General features: G+C 48.9%; 1 protein-coding gene across 3 annotated transcripts; it reads left to right on the top strand.

The window, feature by feature from the left end:
- The first annotated feature begins 7,565 nt into the window (after nucleotides 1-7,565).
- PIF1 (PIF1 5'-to-3' DNA helicase) lies at nucleotides 7,566-20,067 on the top strand. Of its 3 annotated transcripts, none has more exons than XM_043920890.1 (13): nucleotides 7,566-7,684; nucleotides 12,996-13,626; nucleotides 14,441-14,573; nucleotides 14,659-14,784; nucleotides 14,884-15,037; nucleotides 15,129-15,243; nucleotides 15,319-15,425; nucleotides 16,560-16,699; nucleotides 17,074-17,180; nucleotides 18,107-18,194; nucleotides 18,351-18,496; nucleotides 19,109-19,300; nucleotides 19,515-20,067. In XM_043920890.1, exons 2-13 carry the CDS (start codon nucleotides 13,015-13,017, stop codon nucleotides 19,572-19,574), a joined length of 1,980 nt encoding a protein of 659 aa, XP_043776825.1. In that variant the 5' UTR covers nucleotides 7,566-7,684; nucleotides 12,996-13,014; the 3' UTR covers nucleotides 19,575-20,067. The 3 variants fall into 3 exon arrangements, with proteins under 3 accessions (XP_043776825.1, XP_043776824.1, XP_043776826.1); XM_043920889.1 differs by lacking the exon at nucleotides 7,566-7,684 and adding an exon at nucleotides 12,151-12,269; XM_043920891.1 differs by lacking the exon at nucleotides 7,566-7,684 and having other exon boundaries at nucleotides 13,015-13,572.
- The last annotated feature ends 1,647 nt before the right edge of the window (nucleotides 20,068-21,714 follow it).

Below are 21,714 nucleotides of genomic sequence, written 5' to 3'. Positions count from 1 at the left end.
TGCCTGAGATCAGAGACCCTGGGGAATTCATGTGGTTGCATAGAAGCAACTCATGGTGGGGGTGGAGTGGGAGTGAGGTCAGTTCTGAAATTCAGTCATCTCTGTTGCTACTGAGAGTGATCACCACTTTGGTCTCAGTTTTTCCCCATCCAGCCTATGCTGTCCCTCTAGTTGTTGCCTCCACACTACACACATTCTTTCAACACGAATATTTTATTTGCCGTGATTATTTGTCAGGCCCCACACTAATGGCTGGAAGATAACAGAAGGACCAAGTGTCATTGTCCTTTATCAGAAGAGAAAGGCATGTAAACAGAGGAAACTATGTGTTAAATGTGAGGGTAAATGCATAGAGGAAGGGCACCAAAACTGAGAACAGGCATTCCAGGCAGAGGGAACAATGTGAGCAATGGTATGGAGGCAGGAAACTCTGTGTGTATGTGTGTGTGTGTGTGTGCCTTGGAAGGAATGGAGTCTGCTTTGCATGTGTGCCATTTGATCAACAAAGTTTATTGAGTGCCTCTGAAGTGGTATATTTTCCAGTACATCATCCTGGCATTTGTCCATTCACTCAAAAGAACTTAGGACACCTCTGATATCTGCTCACTGTACTAAACTCTTCACATATATTTCATTTAATCCTCACAAAAGTAGGTACCCATCCATGAAATAGAATTTTTATCCTCATTTTACAGATCAAGAATTCAAAGCTTAGGGGCTTCCCTGGTGACTCAGTTCAGTTCAGCTCAGTCGTCTCCAGCTCTTTGCCACCCCATGGACTGCAGCATGCCAGGCCTCTCTGTCCATCATCAACTCCCAGAGCTTGCTCAAACTCACGTCCATTGTGTTGGTGATGCCACCCAACCATCTCATCCTCTGTCGTCCCCTTCTCCTCCTGCCTTCAATCTTTCCCAGCATCACGGTCTTTTCCAGTGAGTCAGCTCCTCACATCAGGTGGTCAAAGTATTGGAGTTTCAGCTTCAGCATCAGTCCTTCCAATGAATATTCAGGACTGATTTCCTTTAGGATGGACTGGTTTGATCTCTGTGCAGTCCAAGGGACTCTCAAGAGTCTCCCTGGTGGCTCAATGGTAAACAATTTGCCTGCCAATGCAGGAGACACAGGTTTGACCCCTGATCCAAGAAGATCCCATGTGCCAAGGAGCAACTAAGCCAGTGCACCACAACTATTGAGCCTGTGCTCTAGAGCCTGGGAGCAGCAACTACTGAGCCCACATGTGGCAACTACTGAAGCCTTGCACCCTAGAGCTGGTGCTCTGCAACAAAAGAAGCCACCACAATGAGAAGCCTTCACACTGCAACTAGAGAGTAGCCCCCGCCCACTGCAACTAGAGACAAGCAACATAGCAACAAAGATTCATCACAGACCAAAAAAAAAAAAAAAAAAAGAATCCAAAGCTTGGACCTGTTTAAGGTCACTCGACTGCTAAGTGGTGGCCCAAGGATTCAAACCTCACCTGACTCCAGAGTCTGTGCTCTCTACTAAATTATGTCTTTTGGCAGCATTGTGTGAGCAGGCTACTCAAAAGCCTAGGCCCTGCCTTGGAGAGGTATGAATCAGTAGGAGGGTAGACAAGTCCTGAGAAGGGGTACACCCTGTGTGCTAAGAGCTGGTTTCCAGAGGGCTGGAGTGACTAAGCTGTATTCTAGCAGGGTTAGATGGATGGGGGCAGAGGAGGAGGAATTTAGGAAGTGGGAATGTCTCACAAAGAGAACTTGTAAAACACCCTGACTTGTTAGGGGACTGTAGGCAGGTGTCTGTGGTCATATGTGTGTGATGGTGGTGGGGAGTTCAGAAAGATGCCACCAAGGAGGCAGCAGGAGCTAGAGTACTGAGTGCCTTGAATAGTGACCTGAGAGACTAGAAATTTTTCTTGCAAGTAGCTGGGGGCTGCTGAAGCACTGAGGCAGGATCTGACATGGATTTTCATATTAATACCTTATTTTTGGAACTGTTGTGTGTGGGTGGGATGAATGGAGAGAGTAGCATGGAAACATATACACTGCCATATGTGAGACAGATAGCCAGTGGGAATCTGCTGTATCACTCAGGGAGCTCAAACAGGGCTCTGTGACGACCCAGAAGCAGTGGGAAGGGGTGGGTGTTAGGAGGGAGGTTTAAGAGGGAGAGGACATATATATACCTATGGCTGGTTCATGTTGATGTATGTCAGAGACCAACACAATATTGAAAGCAATTATCCTTCAATTAAAAATAAATTTAAAAAAATAACTAGTATGTGAAGAATGGTGACAGGAAAAGAGAGACATGGAGACCCATTGGGTCAGAAATTGTCACAGAAATCCAGGTTGGAGTTGATGGAGCCGGAACCAGGCCAGTGGTTTATATGGATGGTAGAAGCAGATTCAAGAGATAGTAGAGACAGAGGGTCAGGACTTGGAGAGAATGGCTTCATTATTCATTGATAAGTATCCATTCAGTAAATATCTGTTGAGAGGTTATCATGTCTCGGGCAGTGTTCTAAACACAGGGCACAAAGCCATAACGTGACAAGGGTGATCTCTGCCCTCTTGAAGCCAGAAGAGAGTGATGATAGGCAAATAAACAAATGACCACGATAACAACACAATGTGGTAAGTTTTCTAAGGGAAATAAAGAGGTAATAAAATAGTAATTTTAGATATGGTGTGAGTGGTGGGGGGGGGAACCTTTCCACAGAGTGGAAATTTCAGCTGAGACATGAACGATGAGAAAGAGAAAGTCCCAAAAAGAGGCAAAGGGGAGAGGGGGAAGGTATTTCATGCAAAAGAAACAGCAAACGCAAAGACTCTGGCATGGGGTCGTCAAGGAACACAAAGGGAACAAGTGTGAAAGAAGCACAGTGAGTAAAGAAGAAAGTGGTAGGACTTCCCTGGTGGTCCAGTGGTTGAGAATCTGCCTGCCAAAGCAGGGGACACAGGTTTGATCCCTGGTCTGGAAAGATCGCACATGCCAAGGAACAACTAAACCCGTGCGCCGCAGCTACTGAGCCTGTTCTTTAGAGCCTGCGAGCCACAACTACTGAGTGCACTCACCACAACCAGCTGAAGCCTGTGCGCCTAGAGCCCTGGCTGCACAGGAGAAGCCCTGCCATGAGAAGCCCAGGCCCTGCAGCTAGAGAGTAGCTCCTGCCCGTGGCAACTAGAGAAAAGCCCGTGAGCAGCAATGAAGACCCGGCACAGTCAATAAATTAAATCAATAAACCTTTAAATAAAACAGAAGAAGAAAAAGAAAAAAAAAAAAAAAAACAGAAGAAGAAAGTGGAAGATTTGAGGTCACAGTGGAAGAAAGGGAGAGAGTCAGCCTCAGGCTATGGTAAAGAGGAATAGCCTAGGAAGACATTGAAAGCCTTTAACTAGAGCAGTAGCAACATCTGATTTACATGTTTGAAAAGATCCCACCTGCTGCTGTTTAGAGAAAGAAAGGATTATTGGGGGGACAGAGCAGAATCCAGGAATCCAGTGAGATTATGAGTCAACTGCTCTAATCCAGGGAACTTCCTAGGTGGCACTAGTGGTAAAGAACCTGCCTGCCAATGCATGAGACTCAGGTTTGACCCCTGGGTTGGGAAGAACCCCTGGAGAAGGGCCTGGAAACCCACTCCAGTATCCTTGCCTGGAGAATCCCATGGACAGAGGAGCCTGGTGAACTACAGTCCATGAGGTTGCAGCGTCAGACACAACTGAAGCGATTTAGCATGCACGCATCCTGTAATCCAGGGGAGATCTGACAGGCTGCTAACTCTAGGTTGTGGTGTGGGGATGGAGGAAAATGAATAGATTCAAAATACATTTTGATAACCTATAATAGAAAAAAATCTGAAAAAGGACATCATATATATATGTATCACTTTGCTATGCTTGAAACAACATTTTCAATCAACTATACTTCAAATTTTTCTTTGTTCATTCAACTATTGAAAGACATTTAGGTTGCTTTTATGTCTCGGCTATTGTAAAAAGTACTGCTATGAACATTGGGGTGCATATATCTTCTGGGGATTTGTTGTTGTTGTTTCATGTATCTTTTTGAATCAGAATTTTCTCCTGATATATGTCCAGGAGTGGGCTTGTTTGGATTATATGGTAACTTTATTTTTAGTGTTTTTTTATTTTTATTTTTTAAAATACATTTCAGCGATACTTGTTAAAATTTTTTAATTTATTTGTCTTATTTCTGGCTGCATTGAGTCTTCATTGCTGTGCTTGGGCTTTCTCTACTTGCAGTGATCAAGGGCTACTCTCTAGTTGCAGTGTATGGGCTTCTCATTGAGGTGGCCTCTCTTTTTGCAGGGCATGGGCTCTAGTGCATGTGGGCTTCAGTAACTGTGGCTTATGGGCTCTAGAGCACGGGCTCAGTAGTTGTGGTTCTTGGGCCTAGTTGCCCCGCAGCATGGAGGATCCTGCAGACCAGGGATGGAACCCGTGTCCCCTGTGTTGCACAGCGGATTCCTAACCACTGTATAGAGAACTTCTGTACAGCTTCCATTTTCCATAGTGACTTTGATAAGGACAGAGTAAAAGGATAAAGTGGGTGATTAAATAGTTAATTCCACCAGGGGATTGTAGGTAGAAAAAATATAGGAGACCCCTGGAAGTTAATGATTACTAAAGAGAGCAGGTTTGCTTAGCCACAAAACCAAGCAGCCTTGCTTAGCAACAAAATCATGCAACAAAGCACGAGACATGCCCCAAATAATAAAACAATGGTGGCATGAGACACACATACTGCCCAGTGAACTCAGTAAGTTAATGATCCCTAGGACATGTTCTCTGGACACATAAAGCATGACCATGTATTGACAAGAAAATTCCCCTGCCCACCCTAGAGGAGAAACTAATGATGGAATCATGACATCTACTCAAGAGTGACAAAGAAGTTCTTCTCCCCCTCCCTACTTTTCCTTTGATTGTAAAACTGTAGCCCAGTAAGTTCTCAGCAGCACGCCCTTGTCCGCCTGCTTGTAAGCCTGGCAAGCATCCTATTATAATAAATCACTTCTTATCTATCACTCTGACTCTCGATGAAATCTTTTCTGCACTGAGACATAAAGGGCTATGGTACTGGGAGCTCTTTGGAGCCCACCCCCTCCCCCACAAACGACCCCAAACAGTTTCAGCTGTAATAATTTACATTCCCACCAACAGTGTACATTCTCCACACCCTGTCCAGCATTTGTTGTTTGTGGACTTTTTAATGATGGCCATTCTGACTGGTGCGATACCTCATTGTAGTTTTGATTTGCATTTATCTGATAATTAGTGATGTTAAACATCTTTTCATATGCCAATTGGCCAGCTGTATGTCATCTTTGGAGAAATGAGTATTTAGGTCTTCCTCCCAGTTTTTGATAGGGTTGTTTAGGGGTTTTTGTCATTAAGTTGTAAGAGCTATTTGTATATTTGGAAAGTAAGCCTTTGTCAGTAGCATCATTTGCAAATATTTTCTCCCAGTACGTAGATTTCATTTCCATTTTGTTTATATCAACTATACCTCAATTTTAAAAAACAAAACAAACATTTTGGAGATGGAAATAATATTTTTCAATGGTGAACTGGATATTGTAGGTGAAGACGAGATCAAGAATATGGTGTGGTTTTCAACTCGAGCTAAAAATGGAGGTGCCATTTATAGAGATGATGAAGACAAGAGAAAATCAAGCTTATATGGTATTGGAAAATGAAAGTCGCTCAGTCATGTCCAACTCTTTGTGACCCCATGGACTATATAGTCCATGCAATTCTCCAGGCCAGAATACTGGAGTGAGTAGCCTTTCCCTTCTCCAGGGGATCTTCCCAACCCAGGCATTGAACCCAAGTCTCCTTCATTGTGGAGGAATTCTTTACCAGCTGAGCTATCATGGAGGAGGAAATTAAAATCTGTTTTGTGGAATATTACTCAGCTGTTAGAAAGAATTCATTTGAATCAGTTCTAATGAGATGGATGAAACTGGAGCCCATTATACAGAGTGAAGTAAGCCAGAAAGATAAAGAACATTACAGCATACTAACACACATATATGGAATTTAGAAAGATGGTAACGATAACCCTATATGCAAAACAGAAAAAGAGACACAGAAGTACAGAACAGACTTTTGAACTCTGTGGGAGAAGGTGAGGGGGGATGTTTCAAAAGAACAGCATGTATATTATCTATAGTGAAACAGATCACCAGCCCAGGTGGGATGCATGAGACAAGTGCTCGGGCCTGGTGCACTGGGAAGACCCAGAGGAATCGGGTGGAGAGGGAGGTGGGAGGGGGGATCGGGATGAGGAATACATATAACTCCATGGCTGATTCATGTCAATGTATGACAAAACCCACTGAAATGTTGTGAAGTAATTAGCCTCCAACTAATAAAAATAAATAAATAATTAAACAAAATAAAATAAAATCTGTTTTGGAGAGAGTGAGTTTAACATGCCATTTAGGCATCTGTGTGGAGATAGCATCAGGAGGATAAATGAATATGATCTGGAGATCAGAGGAGAAGGGCAGGAGGGGGTCATAATACTGAGAATCAACCTGTAGCTAATAATCAGTGGGATTGTATAAAATGCGAGGAAAAAAAAGTCCTCCCACACTGAGAGGGCTGGCTGAGGAAAAGGGATCAGCATAGGAGAATGACATGAAGCCGCCAGTACGTAGGAAAAATGAGGAAATGCGTGTTGTGGAAGTTGAGAGTATTTCAATGAGGGAGAATCAGAATCACCTGTACCGGAGGTTCAATAAAATCAGTGTCAGCTGCCCCAAAGAAGAAGCTGAGCGAGGTGAAGTCGTGCTCCGTAAGCTGGAAGACCACGAAACACCCTTTCAAGCTCCTCTGCAAGACTGTTGTAAGCCTAGGATTGTAAAGGTGGAGAGAGCACGAGGAGAAAGGATCAGAAAGGGGAAGGGCTGGCTCTTTTATGTATCAAAAGAGAAAACGCCTAACAGTGCAATTAGTAAACCACCCCGTTCTGGGCTGAGGTCGTCATTATTAGTGAGTCGGAGACTGGACTGAGACCGCCAAGTGGGAGAAAGCAGATAAGATGAACAGAGAGAGTTCTGGAGGAGGAAATGTCATGATAAAGAAAATCCATTCCTCCAGACAGCTTATGTTAAAACCAGGCTTTGGGTTAGGCGGGGAGACCAGCGAGCTGTGTTGCGCTTCACTTGGAACTGACCCCGCGGTGGCAGCAGTGAGCAGAAGACCTGCGGATGCAAAAGCTGCACAAAGCCGATAAGGAGGAAGTCCGGTCACAGATGTGAGCAATTCCTCTGCCTCCGCCCCCCTTTTTCATCAGCCAATCAAGATCCAGCTGAAGACCCGTGGCGCTGGGGCGGGGAAGAGGGCGGAGCCTGAGGACCGTTAATCCACCGCTAAGCGTTGTCCAGCTTTCCTCTGCCCAAGGACTCACTGTTAACCTGGTGGGCAGACAACCACTTTGGGAAAAGCTCTTGCAGTTTCATATAAGACTAAATGTAAACTCCAAGACTCAGCAATTTTTCACCTAGGTATTTTTCCAAGAGAAAATAAAGCATAAATACCACAAAATCCAGATATTCATCAACAAGAAAATGGGTAAACTGTAATATATCCATACAAGGCAACACAACTCAGCATTAAAAAGGATCCAACTACTGATACACTCAGCAACATGGATGAATCTCAAAATCATGGTGAGTGAAAGAAGCCAGTACACACAAGAATACATATTGTATATTCTGTGCATTTCACTATATGTAAAGTTTACATTAAAAAGGTAAGCATAAACTCTAGCTAATTCTATGCATATTGAAGTGTTTAGATGTGAAATATACTGTTGTCTGCAACTTTGAACTGCATCACAAAAGATGGATTGATGAATGCAGGGATGGATAGATGTGTTAAATACTTCCCTGATGGCTCAGCCAGTAAGGAATCTGCAGAGACCTTGGTTCTATCCCTGGATTGCAAAGATCACCTGGAAAAGGGAATGGCAGCCCATTCCAGTATTCTTACCTGGAGAATTCCATGGACAGAGGAGCCTGGCAGGCTATAGTCCTCAAAGAGTCAGGCACGACTGAGCGACTAATACACAAAACAAATACAGCAAATATTAATTGTAGAATCTTGATGGTAGGTATATGGTGTTCACTGTAAAAGTCTTTCAATCTTTCTGTACATGTTGTAATGTATTTTCAGAATAACATATTTGGGGTACCAGGGGCTGAGAACAGAGGAATGGGAGTTATTGTCTCAGTTCAGTTCAGTCACTCAGTCGTGTCCGACTCTTTGCGACCCCGTGAACCGCAGCACACCAGGCCTCCCTATCCATCACCAACTCCCGGAGTCCACCCAAACTCATGTCCATCAAGTCAATGATGCCATCTAACCATCTCATCTTCTGTCGTCCCCTTCTCCTCCTGCCCTCAATCTTTCCCAGCATCAGGGTCTCTTCCAATGAGTCAGCTCTTTGCATCAGGTGGCCAAAGTATTGGAGTTTCAGCTTCAACATCAGTCCTTCCAATGAACACACAGGACTGATCTCCTTTAGGTTGGACTGGTTGGATCTCCTTGCAGTCCAAGGGACTCTCAAGAGTCTTCTCCAACACCACAGTTCAAAAGCATCAATTCTTCAGCGCTCAGCTTTCTTCATAGTCCAACTCTCACATCCATGCATGACTACTGGAAAAACCTATAGCCTTGACTAGATGGACCTTTGTTGACAGAGTAATGTCTCTGCATTTTAATATGCTATCTAGGTTGGTCATAACTTTCCTTCCAAGGAGTAAGCGTCTTTTAATTTCATGGCTGCAATCACCATCTACAGTGATTTTGGAGCCCAGAAAAATAAAGTCAGCCACTGTTTCCACTGTCTCCCCATCTATTTGCCATGAAGTGATAGGACCAGATGCCATGATCTTAGTTTTCTGAATGTTGAGCTTTAAGCCAACTTTTTCACTCTCCTCTTTCACTTTCATCAAGAGGCTCTTTAGTTCTTCTTCAATTTCTGCCATAAGGGTGGTGTCATCTGCATATCTGAGGTTATTGATATTTCTCCTGCCAATCTTGATTCCAACTTATGCTTCCTCCAGCCCAGCGTTTCTCATGATGTGCTCTGCATATAAGGTAAATAAGCAGGGTGACAATATACAGCCTTGACGTATTCCTTTTCCTATTTGGAACCAGTCTGTTGGTCCATGTCCAGTTCTAACTGTTGCTTCCTGACCTGCATACAGGTTTCTCAAGAGGCTGGTCAGGTGGTCTGGTATTCCCATCTCTTTCAGAATTTTCCACATTTTATTGTGATCCATACAGTCAAAGGCTTTGGCATAGTCAATAAAGCAGAAATAGATGTTTTTCTAGAACTCTCTTGCTTTTTCAATGATCCAACAGGTGTTGGCAATTTGATCTCAGTTTCCTCTGCCTTTTCTTAAACCAGCTTGAACATCTGGAAGTTCACGGTTCATGTATTGCTAAAGCCTGGCTTGAAGAATTTTAAGCATCACTTTACTAGCGTGTGAGATGAGTGCAATTGTGTGGTAGTTTGAGCATTCTTTGGCATTGCCTTTCTTTGGGATTGGAATGAAAACTGACCTTTTCCAGTCCTGTGGCCACTGCTGAGTCTTCCAAATTTGCTGGCATATTGCGTGCAGCACTTTCACAGCATCATCTTTCAGGATTTGAAATAGCTCAACTGGAATTCCATCACCTCCACTAGCTTTGTTCCTAGTGATGCTTCCTAAGGCCCACTTGACTTCACATTCCAGGATGTCTGGTCTATGGATACAAAGTTTCTGTTTCAGAATAATGAAACTTTTCTGGAAATAGTGTTGATGGTTATACAATATTTGAATGCAGTTAATGGTAATGAATTGTATACTGAAAAACAGTATGGTGAATTTTATGTTACATATATTTTACAATTAAAAAAAAGAATTGAGGGAATTCCCTTGCAGTCCAGTGGTTATAACTTGGGGCTTTCACTGCAAGGGGCTGGTTTAGATCCCTGGTTGGTGAACTAAAATCCCGCAAGCTGCATGGTGAGTCCAAAAGAAAAAAATACTGGGGGAAAATTCATATGGAAGTCTCCATGCTTTCTCTAGAACCAGTCTGGGGTACTACACAGAGAGAAGGGAGAAGGGAGCAGGCTGTGTGAGTGTGCTGGGGCTACTCTTGAGCACAGGGTAGTGGGAAGAGAGAACATAGGCTTTGGAAATAGACACATACTTTCATAATCCCAGCTTTCATTTCCTAGCTCATGATTGTATTTGTTTCTTATTGTTATAGCCACTGTAACAAATTACCGCAAATTTGGTGGCTTAAAACAAGACAAACTTATTATCTTGCAGTTCTGGAGGCCTAAAATGCGTCTCATTGGACTAAAATCAAGAGCTGTGTTCCTTCTGGCGAATCTAGAGGGGAACCCACTTCCTCTAGCCTTTTCCAGCTTCAAGAAACCTGTATCCTGTATGGCTTAGTTCATGTCCCTTTCTTCCATTTTCTAGGCTAGCATTAACATCTTCAAATCAGCCTTTCTCTCTTTCTTTCACAAACACACACATGTCCACTTATTCATCATATCTCCTCTGACTCTCTGCTGCTGCTGCTAAGTGACTTCAGCCGTGTCCGACTCTTAGCAACCCCATGAACTGCAGCCTACCAGGCTCCTCTGTCCATGGGATTTTCCAGGCAAGAGTACTGGAGTGGGGTGCCATTTCCTTCTCCATCTGATTCTCTAGCCTCCCTTATAAGAATTCTAATTGAGCCTACCCAGACAACCCAGGGTAGTCTCCCCATGTCAAGATCCTTAATTTATCACATCTGCAAAGTCCCTTTTGCTATGTAAAGTAACATACAAAAGGAATCTGTGGATTAGGATGTAGACATATTTGGGGGGGTATCATTATTCTGTTTACAACAGTGATATTAAAACTTATTCTGTGCCACTAGTAGTCATATGTCAAAACAACATTTAAGAGGAAAAATATTTTTCATTTTATTTTTTCTAACAGTTTTATTGAGATACAATTCACATACCATACAATTTAAAGCAAATAATTTGATGGTTTTTAGTAAAGTCATAGTTATGCAATCATCACATCTTCATCTTCCTTCATTTTTAAATATAAGGAAACAAAGGCTTGAGACATTAAGGAAACTTGCTTAGAGTAACATCAAACCTGCAGATCTGGTGTAACACAGTGCCTTTCAGGAGCTAAGATTCCAGTCCAGGCCTGGACTCCCTTCACCAGGTTAGACCAGCCTCTGTCTCTTTGTCTCTCTCTCTCTCTCTTTGTCTCTCTCTCTCTCTCTCTCTGGGAGCAACGTGGTGTAGTAGATAAACTAACAGGCTTAGATTTGGCTTCCGGGCTTTCTTTTGCTATCTATAAGCTATGTGACATCTGGTAAAACTTCTTGGAGCTTTGGTTTCCTCATTTGAAAAATGTGGGCAATTCAATAAATGAGCGAGCTGACTCACCTGTAAGATGCCTTCTAGCTCTGTCATTCCAAGATTTAATGAGGGAAAAGAAAATGAGAAACAAATTTCCTATGCATTCAGTACAAGGAGAGGGATACGCATTCCCTGAAGACAGAGGCTCGCTCATTTCCCTTGTACCCTCTGAGCACTTGGTCACAGGTCTCAGTTCTTCACTGATGTGTCTCAGACGGATGGGAAAGACATGAGTAAAATGACACAAAGACCGATAGGCGTGGAAGGAGCTGGGGGTGGGGGCAGCAGGAGCAGCAGGTCTCAGTCAGGGGGCGAGGGCTGGGGGGGGGCGGGGGGCGGGCAGTCTGCCCAGAAATGGACAAAGGTCCCGTGAGTGTAAACAGAGATGGGAGGGATCCGAGGCAGCTCTTCCCCAAAGCCAAGTTCAGCCGCTGTGTGAGGGCTAGAGAGGAGGGAGTCTGCGTTGGAGGCAAGGTCTTGAATATAAATCTTCAGAGACGCGATTGGTGACACTAATCCACGCGCTGCCCAGCTGCAGTCTCCGTCCCCTCCCACCACATCCACTCGTCCGCGCGGCTTGGTATGCTCCGCCACCACAATAAGCCTCCTTCCCCTGGCGTGCTATTGGTACAGCCCAAGCTCTGAGGGTTGAAACGCACAGAAAGACACGCCCCTTGTCACGCCCGCTTTCTCTGATTGGCTAGAAAATTTAAAGCTCCTGCAGGTGATAGGATAATTCTCTACTCCCAGAATTTGAAAGTTTCCAGTGTGCTTCTTTTGCCTGCAGGCCGACATTTCTCAACTGGTTCGTCCGAGTGCTGGCACAAGTGAGTGTCCACCTGATCCCAGACGTGGGAGGCAGAACGTTCTTCTTCAAGGGGTCCCTGCCGGGAGGGTGCATACGAATGAATCAGATGGCGCATGGACTGGTTCCCGGAAGCCAGGGTCCCTCCGCTATTTCCGTAGCCAAATATTTTCTACTTCCACCCCACCTTAGAGATGGGAAGCACGAGAGCTTCCGAATCACACGATCTCTGACTCCCACCAGCCGTTGTGGTCTCTTTCAGCCTGTTTTCCACTTCTGTACATGGGAAATAGTGACACTAGCTTGGCTACATATAAACCAGTGAAAGTAGCTTTGAGAGGGAAGGCGCTGATAACATGTCAATCCTGCTTACCTCCACAAGTGAGTCTCCTGCTTCCTTGCGGAGAGGACTCAAGATTCCCGTGCCCCCCCGGGGTCTCTTAGACGCAAGCTTCTTTTCTGTTCAGGGGCTCCCTTCTGTGGCTCTTGTCGGACAGCAGAGATTCCCAATCCTGGGTGCGCTTGACGGTGCCCATCCGCAGCTCTGGAAATTATTGTGTGGGAGAAAAATGTCTAGGAGACTTTCCGGTTTGCCCCAGGGTGCTTTTACAGTCTCCGTGATCTCTTTATGTTACCAGTGACAGCCCTGGGACCCTTTGTGGCTTTGCCTGGGCTCCCTGTCCAGACTCCTGTACCACCTATGATGTCCCCTGAGTCCCTGTGACGCCTGTGCTCCGGTCTTTTCCAGACCTGCAGAGACGGTGGCGATGCTTTTGGGCACCCAGGCAGCGGCTGCAGAATGCGAGGATGGAGAACTGCGGTGCCGTGTGGCTGTGGAGGAGCTGAGCCCCGGTGGGCAGGCGCGAAGGCGCCAGTCCCTACGCACCGCGGAGCTGAGCCTGGGTCGTAACGAGCGCCGCGAGTTGATGCTGAGGCTGCAGGCGCCCGGGCCCGCTGGGCGGCCGCGCTGCTTCCCCGTGCGCGCCGCGCGCCTCTTCACCCGCTTCGCTGCCGCCGGGCGCAGCACTCTGCGGTTCCCCGCCGACAGCACTCCCCGGGCCAGCGCGGTCCAGCTGCTGCTCTCGGATTGCCCTCCAGACCGCCTGCGCCGCTTCCTGCGTACGCTGCGCCTCAAGCTGGCGGCGGCCCCGGGTCCCGGGCCGGCCTCCGCCCGCACGCAGCTGCTTGGCCCGCGGCCCCGCGACTTCGTCGGCATCAGCCCCGTGCAGCCCGAGGAGTTGCGGCGCGTGGCGGCCACCCGGGTCACAGATACCACGCCGGTGAAGCGGCCCACGGAACCTCGGGCGGGAGCCAAGCCCAGCACAGTGAGGACAGGAAAACGGGGGTCGCCTTGGGGAACGGGAGATGGAAGAGACCGAGTAAGCCCAAGTTTAGGGGGAAGATGGTGGTGGTATTTGAGATGGCTTCTAATTACTTCAGAGGCGATGTTCATCAGGCTTCTGAGACTAACGGAAATATGGGAATTGTGCGTGCGTTTCTCATAGTGCAATCCTTGAGACTGAGCAATGAGAATAGGAAAGTGGGCTTAGGTCACGTTAAAAGAGAAAGCAGAGAAGGTGCTTCAGAAGAAATGTAGGAATGAAGTCCTCCTAGAGGAGGAGAGGAGGTTTTGGAGAGAATAAAGTGATCAGCTGTGTTAGGGGCAGCCCACAGGTCCAATCAGATGGGGGAGAGGTGTTGGGGGACAAAGTCTGGTGGATGTGACAGTGTTCGCAAACTGGAACTGAAGGATCACAAACCACAGGGGTTTGAGACTAATCTGGAGAGAAGATGGAAATGGGGAAAAAAGGGGCCCCAGCTAAGCAGGGTTTAGCTGGGGAGATTTTAGGTCAGAGAGACAGATTGTGACAGGAAGAGTTGTGAGAAGGAAGGATGGATGAGAGGACCAGGAGAGTTAGGAAACCCAGGAGAGGACACTGAGGAGAATCTAGACCTGCAGACAGGGGACGCTAGGGGTGAACCCAGAGTCAGTAGAGATCCAGCTTTGATCCCTTCCTCTGGGAGAGACCTGGACCCCTGTGGTTACTGGCAAGATCTCCAGGTGAGCCAAGCCTTCCCAAGGGCTCCAAGGAGAGAAGCCAGCAGAGACACAAAGGGCTACCAGACCAAGAAGGGAAGGGGTGATGCTGAGGAGATGTGGGGAGGTCCTGAAACAGCCCTCCCCCACCTCAGGAAGTCACAAGGTGGCCCCTGCCTGTGAAGAGGCTGAGATTGCCCCCCACCAAACCAGAGCTTTCCAAGGAACAGGCTGCTGTCCTGAGGGCTGTCCTGAAAGGCCAGAGCATTTTCTTCACTGGGAGTGCAGGTAGTGGTGGAGCAGAGTGGGTATGGGGAGAACAGAGGGGCGCTGGGATGGAGGAGAAGCGGCCCTGACTTTGCCCTCTGCCCAGGGACAGGGAAGTCTTATCTGCTGAAACGTATCCTGGGCTCACTGCCTCCCACGGGCACTGTGGCCACTGCCAGCACTGGGGTGGCAGCCTGCCACATCGGGGGTACTACCCTCCATGCCTTTGCAGGTAAGTGAGAGCCCCTGGGGTTTAAACTGGGAGCAAGCCAGGCTGGTGGGTTGAGACAGTGCTGGGATCTCAGCCCAGGCTGAATAGTGTCCCTCACAGGCATTGGCTCAGGCCAGGCTCCCCTGGCCCAGTGTGTGGCCCTGGCCCAGCGGCCCGGTGTGCGGCAGGGTTGGCTGAACTGCCAGCGGCTAGTCATTGATGAGATCTCCATGGTGGAAGCGGACCTGTTTGACAAGCTGGAGGCCGTGGCCAGGTCAGTATGTGCAATGAGGACCGGGTTCTGGTGGTCTTCCGGATGGAACCCAACCACCCCAGACCCTAGAGCACCCCGCGCTCCTCTGCAGAGCTGTCCGGCAGCAGAATAAGCCATTCGGAGGGATCCAGCTCATTATCTGTGGGGACTTCCTGCAGCTGCCACCTGTAACCAAGGGATCCCAGCTCCCGCAGTTCTGCTTCCAGGTACTGCTTGCCCTCTGGCCCTAACCCCCTGGGGGTCTTCTCTGCTCCCTGACTCCCCCACCTTGCCCCCACCAGGCCAAGAGCTGGAGGAGGTGTGTCCCAGTGACCCTGGAACTGACTGAGGTGTGGAGGCAAACCGACAAGACCTTCATCTCTCTGCTGCAAGCTGTGCGGCTGGGCAGGTGGGGCCTGGTGAAGAGAGAAGGGGCCACTGGATGAGGATCCAAGCATGGATCAGAGAGGAGCACAGGAACCCAGAGAAGGGAGAGAAGTGCTTCATGACCCCATACGAGACGGTCACTCTGTGAGCATCAGCCAGCACAGGGCCTGGCACAGAGTACATTTCAGGGAATTATGGGCAGATAGAGACACTCCCATTTTATAGATGCAGAAACTAGGGTTCAAAGAGGTGAAGTGACTTGCCCAGAGTCATGGCTAATAAGTGACCGAGCTGGAATTTGCACTCGGGTCTGACGCCGAAACCCAAGTTCCTTCTACTCTTAGAGTCCATGGGGTCAACTGGTGCGGAAGGAGAGGTTGCAGACGTGATCCCACCCCAGCAAGGATGAAAGGTTGAGATGCTACAGCTGCTCTAACACGGGAGTGAAAGGGAGGCCAAGAGGGCAGAAGAAATGAGCCAGAGCTGGGCCTTGAGACCCAAGTCAAACTGGGGAGGGGTGGTGGTGGTGGGGAGAGGCTTTCCAGGAGGCGGGTAGGAAATGCGCGGCACACACCAGCGGTGTAGGGGACAGGAAGAAGGCTGAGTGGCAGAGCAGTCAGAGATGGTCGCAACTTCTGCCCCCTCCTCCCACTTGAGTTGCTGCAGCACCCAGTCTTCCCCAGGAGGAAGACTTGAAATGGGGAAAATAGAAACACAGGCTAGATTTTTTTTTTTTTCCCTGTAAGGCAGCAGGCAAAGGACTAGAAAATTGTAGCCTGGAGGGTGATCTGATGATAGGGTGCCAGTATTATAGGGTATCAGCCTCAACCTCAGAGCCTCATCTGCGTCTCTAAATCTCTGGCCCATGCTCATTCATCAGATCCAGCTTCCTCAGGAGGGCAGTAGCTCCAATCTGAGGACAGACACAGGGAAGGGTGCCCGCCCCTGATCACAGTCAGGCACCGTTGCTCCATGTCTGGGGTCCAAGTGAGGAAGAAACAAGTTGGCCAGCCTGGGAACCAGCAAATCTTGCTCTGCTACTGCATCCAGTCCCCAGGCCTGGTCCATGGCCTGACACGTGGGCCACATGTGGGCCACGTGCCCCACTTTCCCTGGTGTTCAGCTCGGCTCTGCTCTGATAACCTGGCCTCCACAGGTGCTCAGATGAAGTCACCCGCCAGCTCCGGGCTACAGCTGCCCACAAGGTGGGGCGAGATGGGATTGTGGCCACAAGGCTCTGCACCCACCAGGATGATGTGGCCCTTACCAATGAGAGGCAGCTGCAGGAACTGCCAGGTGAGCAGGGAGCTGGAGCTAGGCCAGACCAGCTAGAAAAGGCCATCAGGCAGACATCTCCACCTTACCCCCCACTCCAGGCAGCCTGGACTCCTGGTGTCATTTGAATATCTTGGTCCCTAGCCTTACAGCCATAAAGTCCCCTACATCTGCAAATGTAATTGTGACTTTGAGAGATGTGACCTTTTCTGGGTCAAAGTCACTCAGCCAGTAAACACTAAAAATGAGACTTGAACAGGCCTCTGATTTCAGAGCCCCAGCTAGGCCTGAGCTGTCCTCACTGCCTCCCCCATGCCCTAGGCTAATATGTGGTTTTTTGGAAATTGAATCACAAGTGAGTGACTTGTAGTCTATCTTCCCGACTCTTTCCCCAGGTGAAGTACACAGCTTTGAGGCCATGGACAGTGACCCTGAGCAAGCCCGGACCCTGGATGCCCAGTGTCCTGTTAGCCAGCTCCTTCAGCTAAAGCTGGGTGCCCAGGTGAGTGGGAAGCGGGACATAGACCCTGAGAGCTGGGCCTCCCGGATCACTGCCCTTCTGTACAGGCTGCTCCATGGCCAGAAGACCCACCTGTGACCACAACAAACTCATTCCTGCCTTTCTGTCTTCTATTGTCCACTGCTTTCCTCTTCTTCCACTTGGAGCTCCAAGCAGTGTTGCTTTAGACAGACCACTCTCCTTTGCTGAAGCTGGGTTTCCTCATCTCTAAATTCAGAGGAGGGGACTTTCTCGGTGGTCCAATAATTAAGAATTTGCCTTTCAGTGCAGGGGATGTGGGTTCAATCTCTGGTCGGGAAACTAAGATTGCACATGCAATGGGGCAACTGAGCCTGAGCACTCCAACTAGAGAGCACGCAGCCACAACTACTGAGCCCACCTGCTCTAGAGCTGGCGCTCCATACCATGCACTGCAACAAAGACCCAGCGCAGCCAAAAATATGAACAAATTCGGAGTAAAATACCTACCGCACACAATTGCCTTCTGTAGTGCACCCTATATTGTGAGTCTCTCCTTCCTTCCATGAGAGTGAGGGTAGCCAAATAGGGGCCTTTCCTTAGGTTTCAAAGGGCCCTCACAGGGAACTGCAGACACAGTGGTTGGAAGAAGGCAATCACTCAAGACTGAGGTTCATAAACATAACCTGTCATAGACATGGTCATTGTCAAAGCCCTGTCACCTTATTATTCCTTATCCCCTCCTTCTAAGGCAAACTGAGCAAACGTCATTCTCCTTTGACACAAGGGGAAACCTAGGGAAATAAAGCAGCTTGTTCCAGGGATCCCTCGACTCAGCGCCCCTCTGTGACAGCCCCCAGCCTCAGAGAACCACCGCAGCAACGCCTGGAGCTGAGACCAGGCGTAGGGATGCGCGGCTCTCTATGCATCCAGTTTTCCTTCCCTCGCAGGTGATGCTGGTGAAGAACTTGGCAGTGTCTCGGGGCCTGGTGAATGGTGCCCGAGGGGTGGTAGTCGGGTTCGAGGCCGAGGGGAGAGGTAAGTGGCGGGGAAGCAGTCCTACTGCTCGGGTTCGCAGCAGGGCCCCAGGGGTAGCATATGGAGGAAAAGGCTAGTGTGGGAAGGTGAGGACAGGCCTCACCTTGGAGTCCTGATGCGGGAATGAAAGGTGAGCCTTCCCCACACCTCCCCCAGGGCTGCCCCAGGTCCGGTTCCTGTGTGGAGTCACCGAGGTCATCCGTGCTGACCGCTGGACGGTACAGACTACAGGGGGCCATCTCCTCAGCCGGCAGCAGCTGCCCCTGCAGCTGGCCTGGGCCATTTCCATTCACAAGAGCCAGGTGAGTGCAGGGGTTGGCAGCAGGGCAGGGTGGAGGGGGCAGGATAGGCCTGGCACGTTGAAGGGTGGGGGTCTTAAAGGCCTTGGGAGTGATGGAAAGTTCCAGACCAGCTGTAGAATAAACCTTTCTTTAGTACATTTCCCATCCTGCCTCATCTCTTTCCTGGACACATATATTTCCCTTCTTTTCTCTTCTGCCATTTTCTGAGCCACTATTGGATATGTTAATTTTAATGTGTTATGACCACTCTGTGAGGTATAGTTGTAATAATCACTTCTGTTTTACAGAAGAGGAAACCAAAGTCAGAGAAATTAAGTAACTCATCCAAGGTCATACATATAGTGCCAGGCAGAGCAAAACTCATTTCCATGCCTGTCTGACCCAGACCTAAGCTCTTTCATTTCACCCTTATCCCTCTGCTCTTATCTTGGATCCATATTTCCTGGACACCCCCTTACTCAGACACCCATCGTCCTGTCTCTCTGGCTCAGACTCTATGAACGGGGCAAGGAGATCAGGGGCTATAGCTGGGCTGGTGGAGGTAGGGTCAGCTTCTTGGGCACAAGGGAAATACAGGCTGAGGTGGCTCCAGCCCTGTCTCTCCCTCCCCAGGGCATGTCCCTGGATTGTGTGGAGATGTCTCTGGGCCGTGTGTTTGCCAGCGGCCAGGCCTACGTGGCCCTTTCCCGGGCCCGCAGCCTGCAGGGCCTCCGCGTGTTGGACTTTGACCCCATGGTGGTTCGCTGTGACCCGCGCGTGCTGAGCTTCTATGCTACCCTGCGGCAGAATGGGGCCCTCAGCCTGGTAAGAGGGAGTCACCCAATGGTGGGCGGAATGTGGCCGTGGGTAGCCTGGGAGCTAGGAGGAAGGGAAGGCCAGAGAGCGCTGGGGTGGGGGTGGCAGAGCCTCCTCTGGCTCCATTGGAGGCGAGGGCAGGAGGAAGGAGATGCTGGCCCTCCAGCTGTGACTCTAGGGGATGGTACGAGCCCATGAGTGGGTTTCTCTGGCTCTGATATAGGAGTCCCCAGATGATGAGGAGGGAACCTCAGACCAGGAGAACGTGGACCCGAACCTTTGATCTGCGAAGAGAAGACAAAGGGTGGTCTCTCCTCCTCTTGCTCGCTAGGGAGCCAGGCCCTGGGGGATCCCAGGGGGAGGGTGGTCAGTGTCCCTTTCCTCCTTTGTCGGGGGCTCTCAGTCTCCGGCCAGCTTTCCATCCATTTGCCAGCTGTGCCTCAGTTTCTCCCTTTGCCCTGGGTGAGCTACTTCCAGGGTGAGGGGTTGGCAAGGGGCCTGCAGTGGTAGCTGGTGATACAGGACAGAGCTCTCTGCGAGCGGCCGGCCACAGGGCCACACAGCTGTGGGTGCTGCTCCCTGTGAGCTACAGAGAGGAGAGGCGGCAGGTGCTCCAAGAGGAGGAACAGGACGTAGGGGTCCTAGCAGGGGACTCAGGTCCGAAGCAGAGAAGGGAACCTGGGGAGAGTCTTCATAGCCAGATCCAGTCCTGCACAAGCCAGGACAAACACTCTCCTGAACCTAACTTGAGAACACGCGCTGCAAAAATATGCATCTATATCTTAAGCTGCTCTTTTGGGAAAGACATCGTGGGAGTATGGATATTCTCCGACTTTATTTATTTAGGACAAATAAACTGGTAAACTGTGTGAAGGCTGTTTGTTGAGTCTTCTGTTCCCTTTGAGAACCCCTAGTGAATTCCCTGGTGGTCCAGTATTAAGACTGTGCTTCCACTGCAGGGGGTGTGGATTTGATTCCTGATCAGGAAACTAGGATCCTGCATGCCGACTGACGTAGCCAAAAAATAAATACATAAAGAACCCCTGCCTGAGACACTGGCTAACCCTTTCCAGGGAGGCTTACCTCTGCCCTGCCTGTTTACGCAGAGGTGTCTATTATGTCTTGATGGCTGAGCTCACAGCACCCTTATGGGAGGTTTTGTTAGTATCACTTGCTACTTCGCAAAACTGAGGTAGCTGAGTTGTTGACCCACAGTGAAATGACAAGGTGAATCACCATTACACAACAGGTGGGCATGTTGCTGGTTGAGCTTGGTCTCCCCTGCAGGGCCTGCAGCCATTGGCAAGAGGCTGAATATGCTCTCAAGGTGCAAGAAGGATCAGGGCTTCTGCCCAGAGATGAATTTCCCATCATCCTCCAGAGTCAGGCTATTGAAGATGACTTAGAGATACAGTTATTTCTTTTGTACCCTCTCCTGGGACTCTCCTCTCTGACCCCACCCTCAACTCACACTGCTGAGGCACCCCCACCACCCCCGATCCCTTTTCCTTCACCAGGGATTGATTTCAGCTTTCCCTAGTCTCCAATGAACTCACCCTGCATAAAGATGTCTTCCTCACAAGACCGCCTGGACACCAGAAAGTCCTGTCCTTAGCAATCCTCTCTCATGGTGAAGATGCTCTCCAGGAGGCCCCTGGAGGAGGGCAAACTGGTTCCCTAGAAGGGGGATCTCCAGACACCCCTGTCTCTCAGGCCAGATCATGAGAGTAGACGGCCTCATGAGGGAGGTATGCAAGGAACCTCCCAGTTCTCTATTTTCTTGGCATCTCATTTAATCTAACTTTTTTTTTTTTTTCCATTTAATCTAACTTTTTAAAAAATTTTATTTATTTATTTGGCTATGCAGGTCTTAGTTGTGGGAACTCTTAGTTGCAGCATATGGGATCAAGTTTCCTGACCAGGGATTGAACCCAGGTCCCCCACACTGGGAGTGCAGAGTCTTAGCCACTAGACCACAGGGAATTCCCCTCATTTAATCTAACTTCGAACCTGTATCCCTGGGAGCGTATGGAAACCCTAGCTCAGTCAGGATTGGGGGCTCCCCACCCTGAAGGTCGTACAGGCAGGGAGTGGGCCTTCTAGGAGCAGGCCTGTTAACCTTCAGGGTGTCACGGTAGCTGCTGACACCCGCAGTTACCAGCATCCACAGGCCATAACTCTGCCCAGGCCCAGGGGCTGGGTGAGGGAAGGCTTTCCCGGAGTCATAACCTCTCTCGGGGCCTCATACCATGCCCTCTGGAACCCTGCAGCTCCCTGTGGTCTCCCAAGGGACACTGATCACCCACCCCTGTCCAGTCTTGGAGACCTTCTTCTCTGATCCTTGTGAAAAAAAAAAAGTAAAAGTGTTAGTCGCTCAGTCATGTCCAACTCTGCAACCCCATGGACTGTAGCCAGCCAGGCTC

The sequence above is a fragment of the Cervus elaphus genome, chromosome 12 (assembly GCF_910594005.1).
Source record: "Cervus elaphus chromosome 12, mCerEla1.1, whole genome shotgun sequence".
Lineage (NCBI taxonomy): Eukaryota > Metazoa > Chordata > Mammalia > Artiodactyla > Cervidae > Cervus > Cervus elaphus.
Note: the sequence above shows the minus strand (reverse complement) of the source record. Positions and strands in the feature narration are given on the sequence as shown.

Excerpts from the sequence above, each read along its gene's own strand:
- PIF1 (XM_043920890.1), top strand. The coding sequence starts at position 13,015 with ATGCTTTTGGGCACCCAGGCAGCGGCTGCAGAATGCGAGGATGGAGAA. Across the intron at positions 15,426-16,559 it reads CAAGCTGTGCGGCTGGGCAG|GTGCTCAGATGAAGTCACCC; the intron begins GTGGGGCCTGGT and ends TGGCCTCCACAG. Across the intron at positions 16,700-17,073 it reads GCAGCTGCAGGAACTGCCAG|GTGAAGTACACAGCTTTGAG; the intron begins GTGAGCAGGGAG and ends CTCTTTCCCCAG.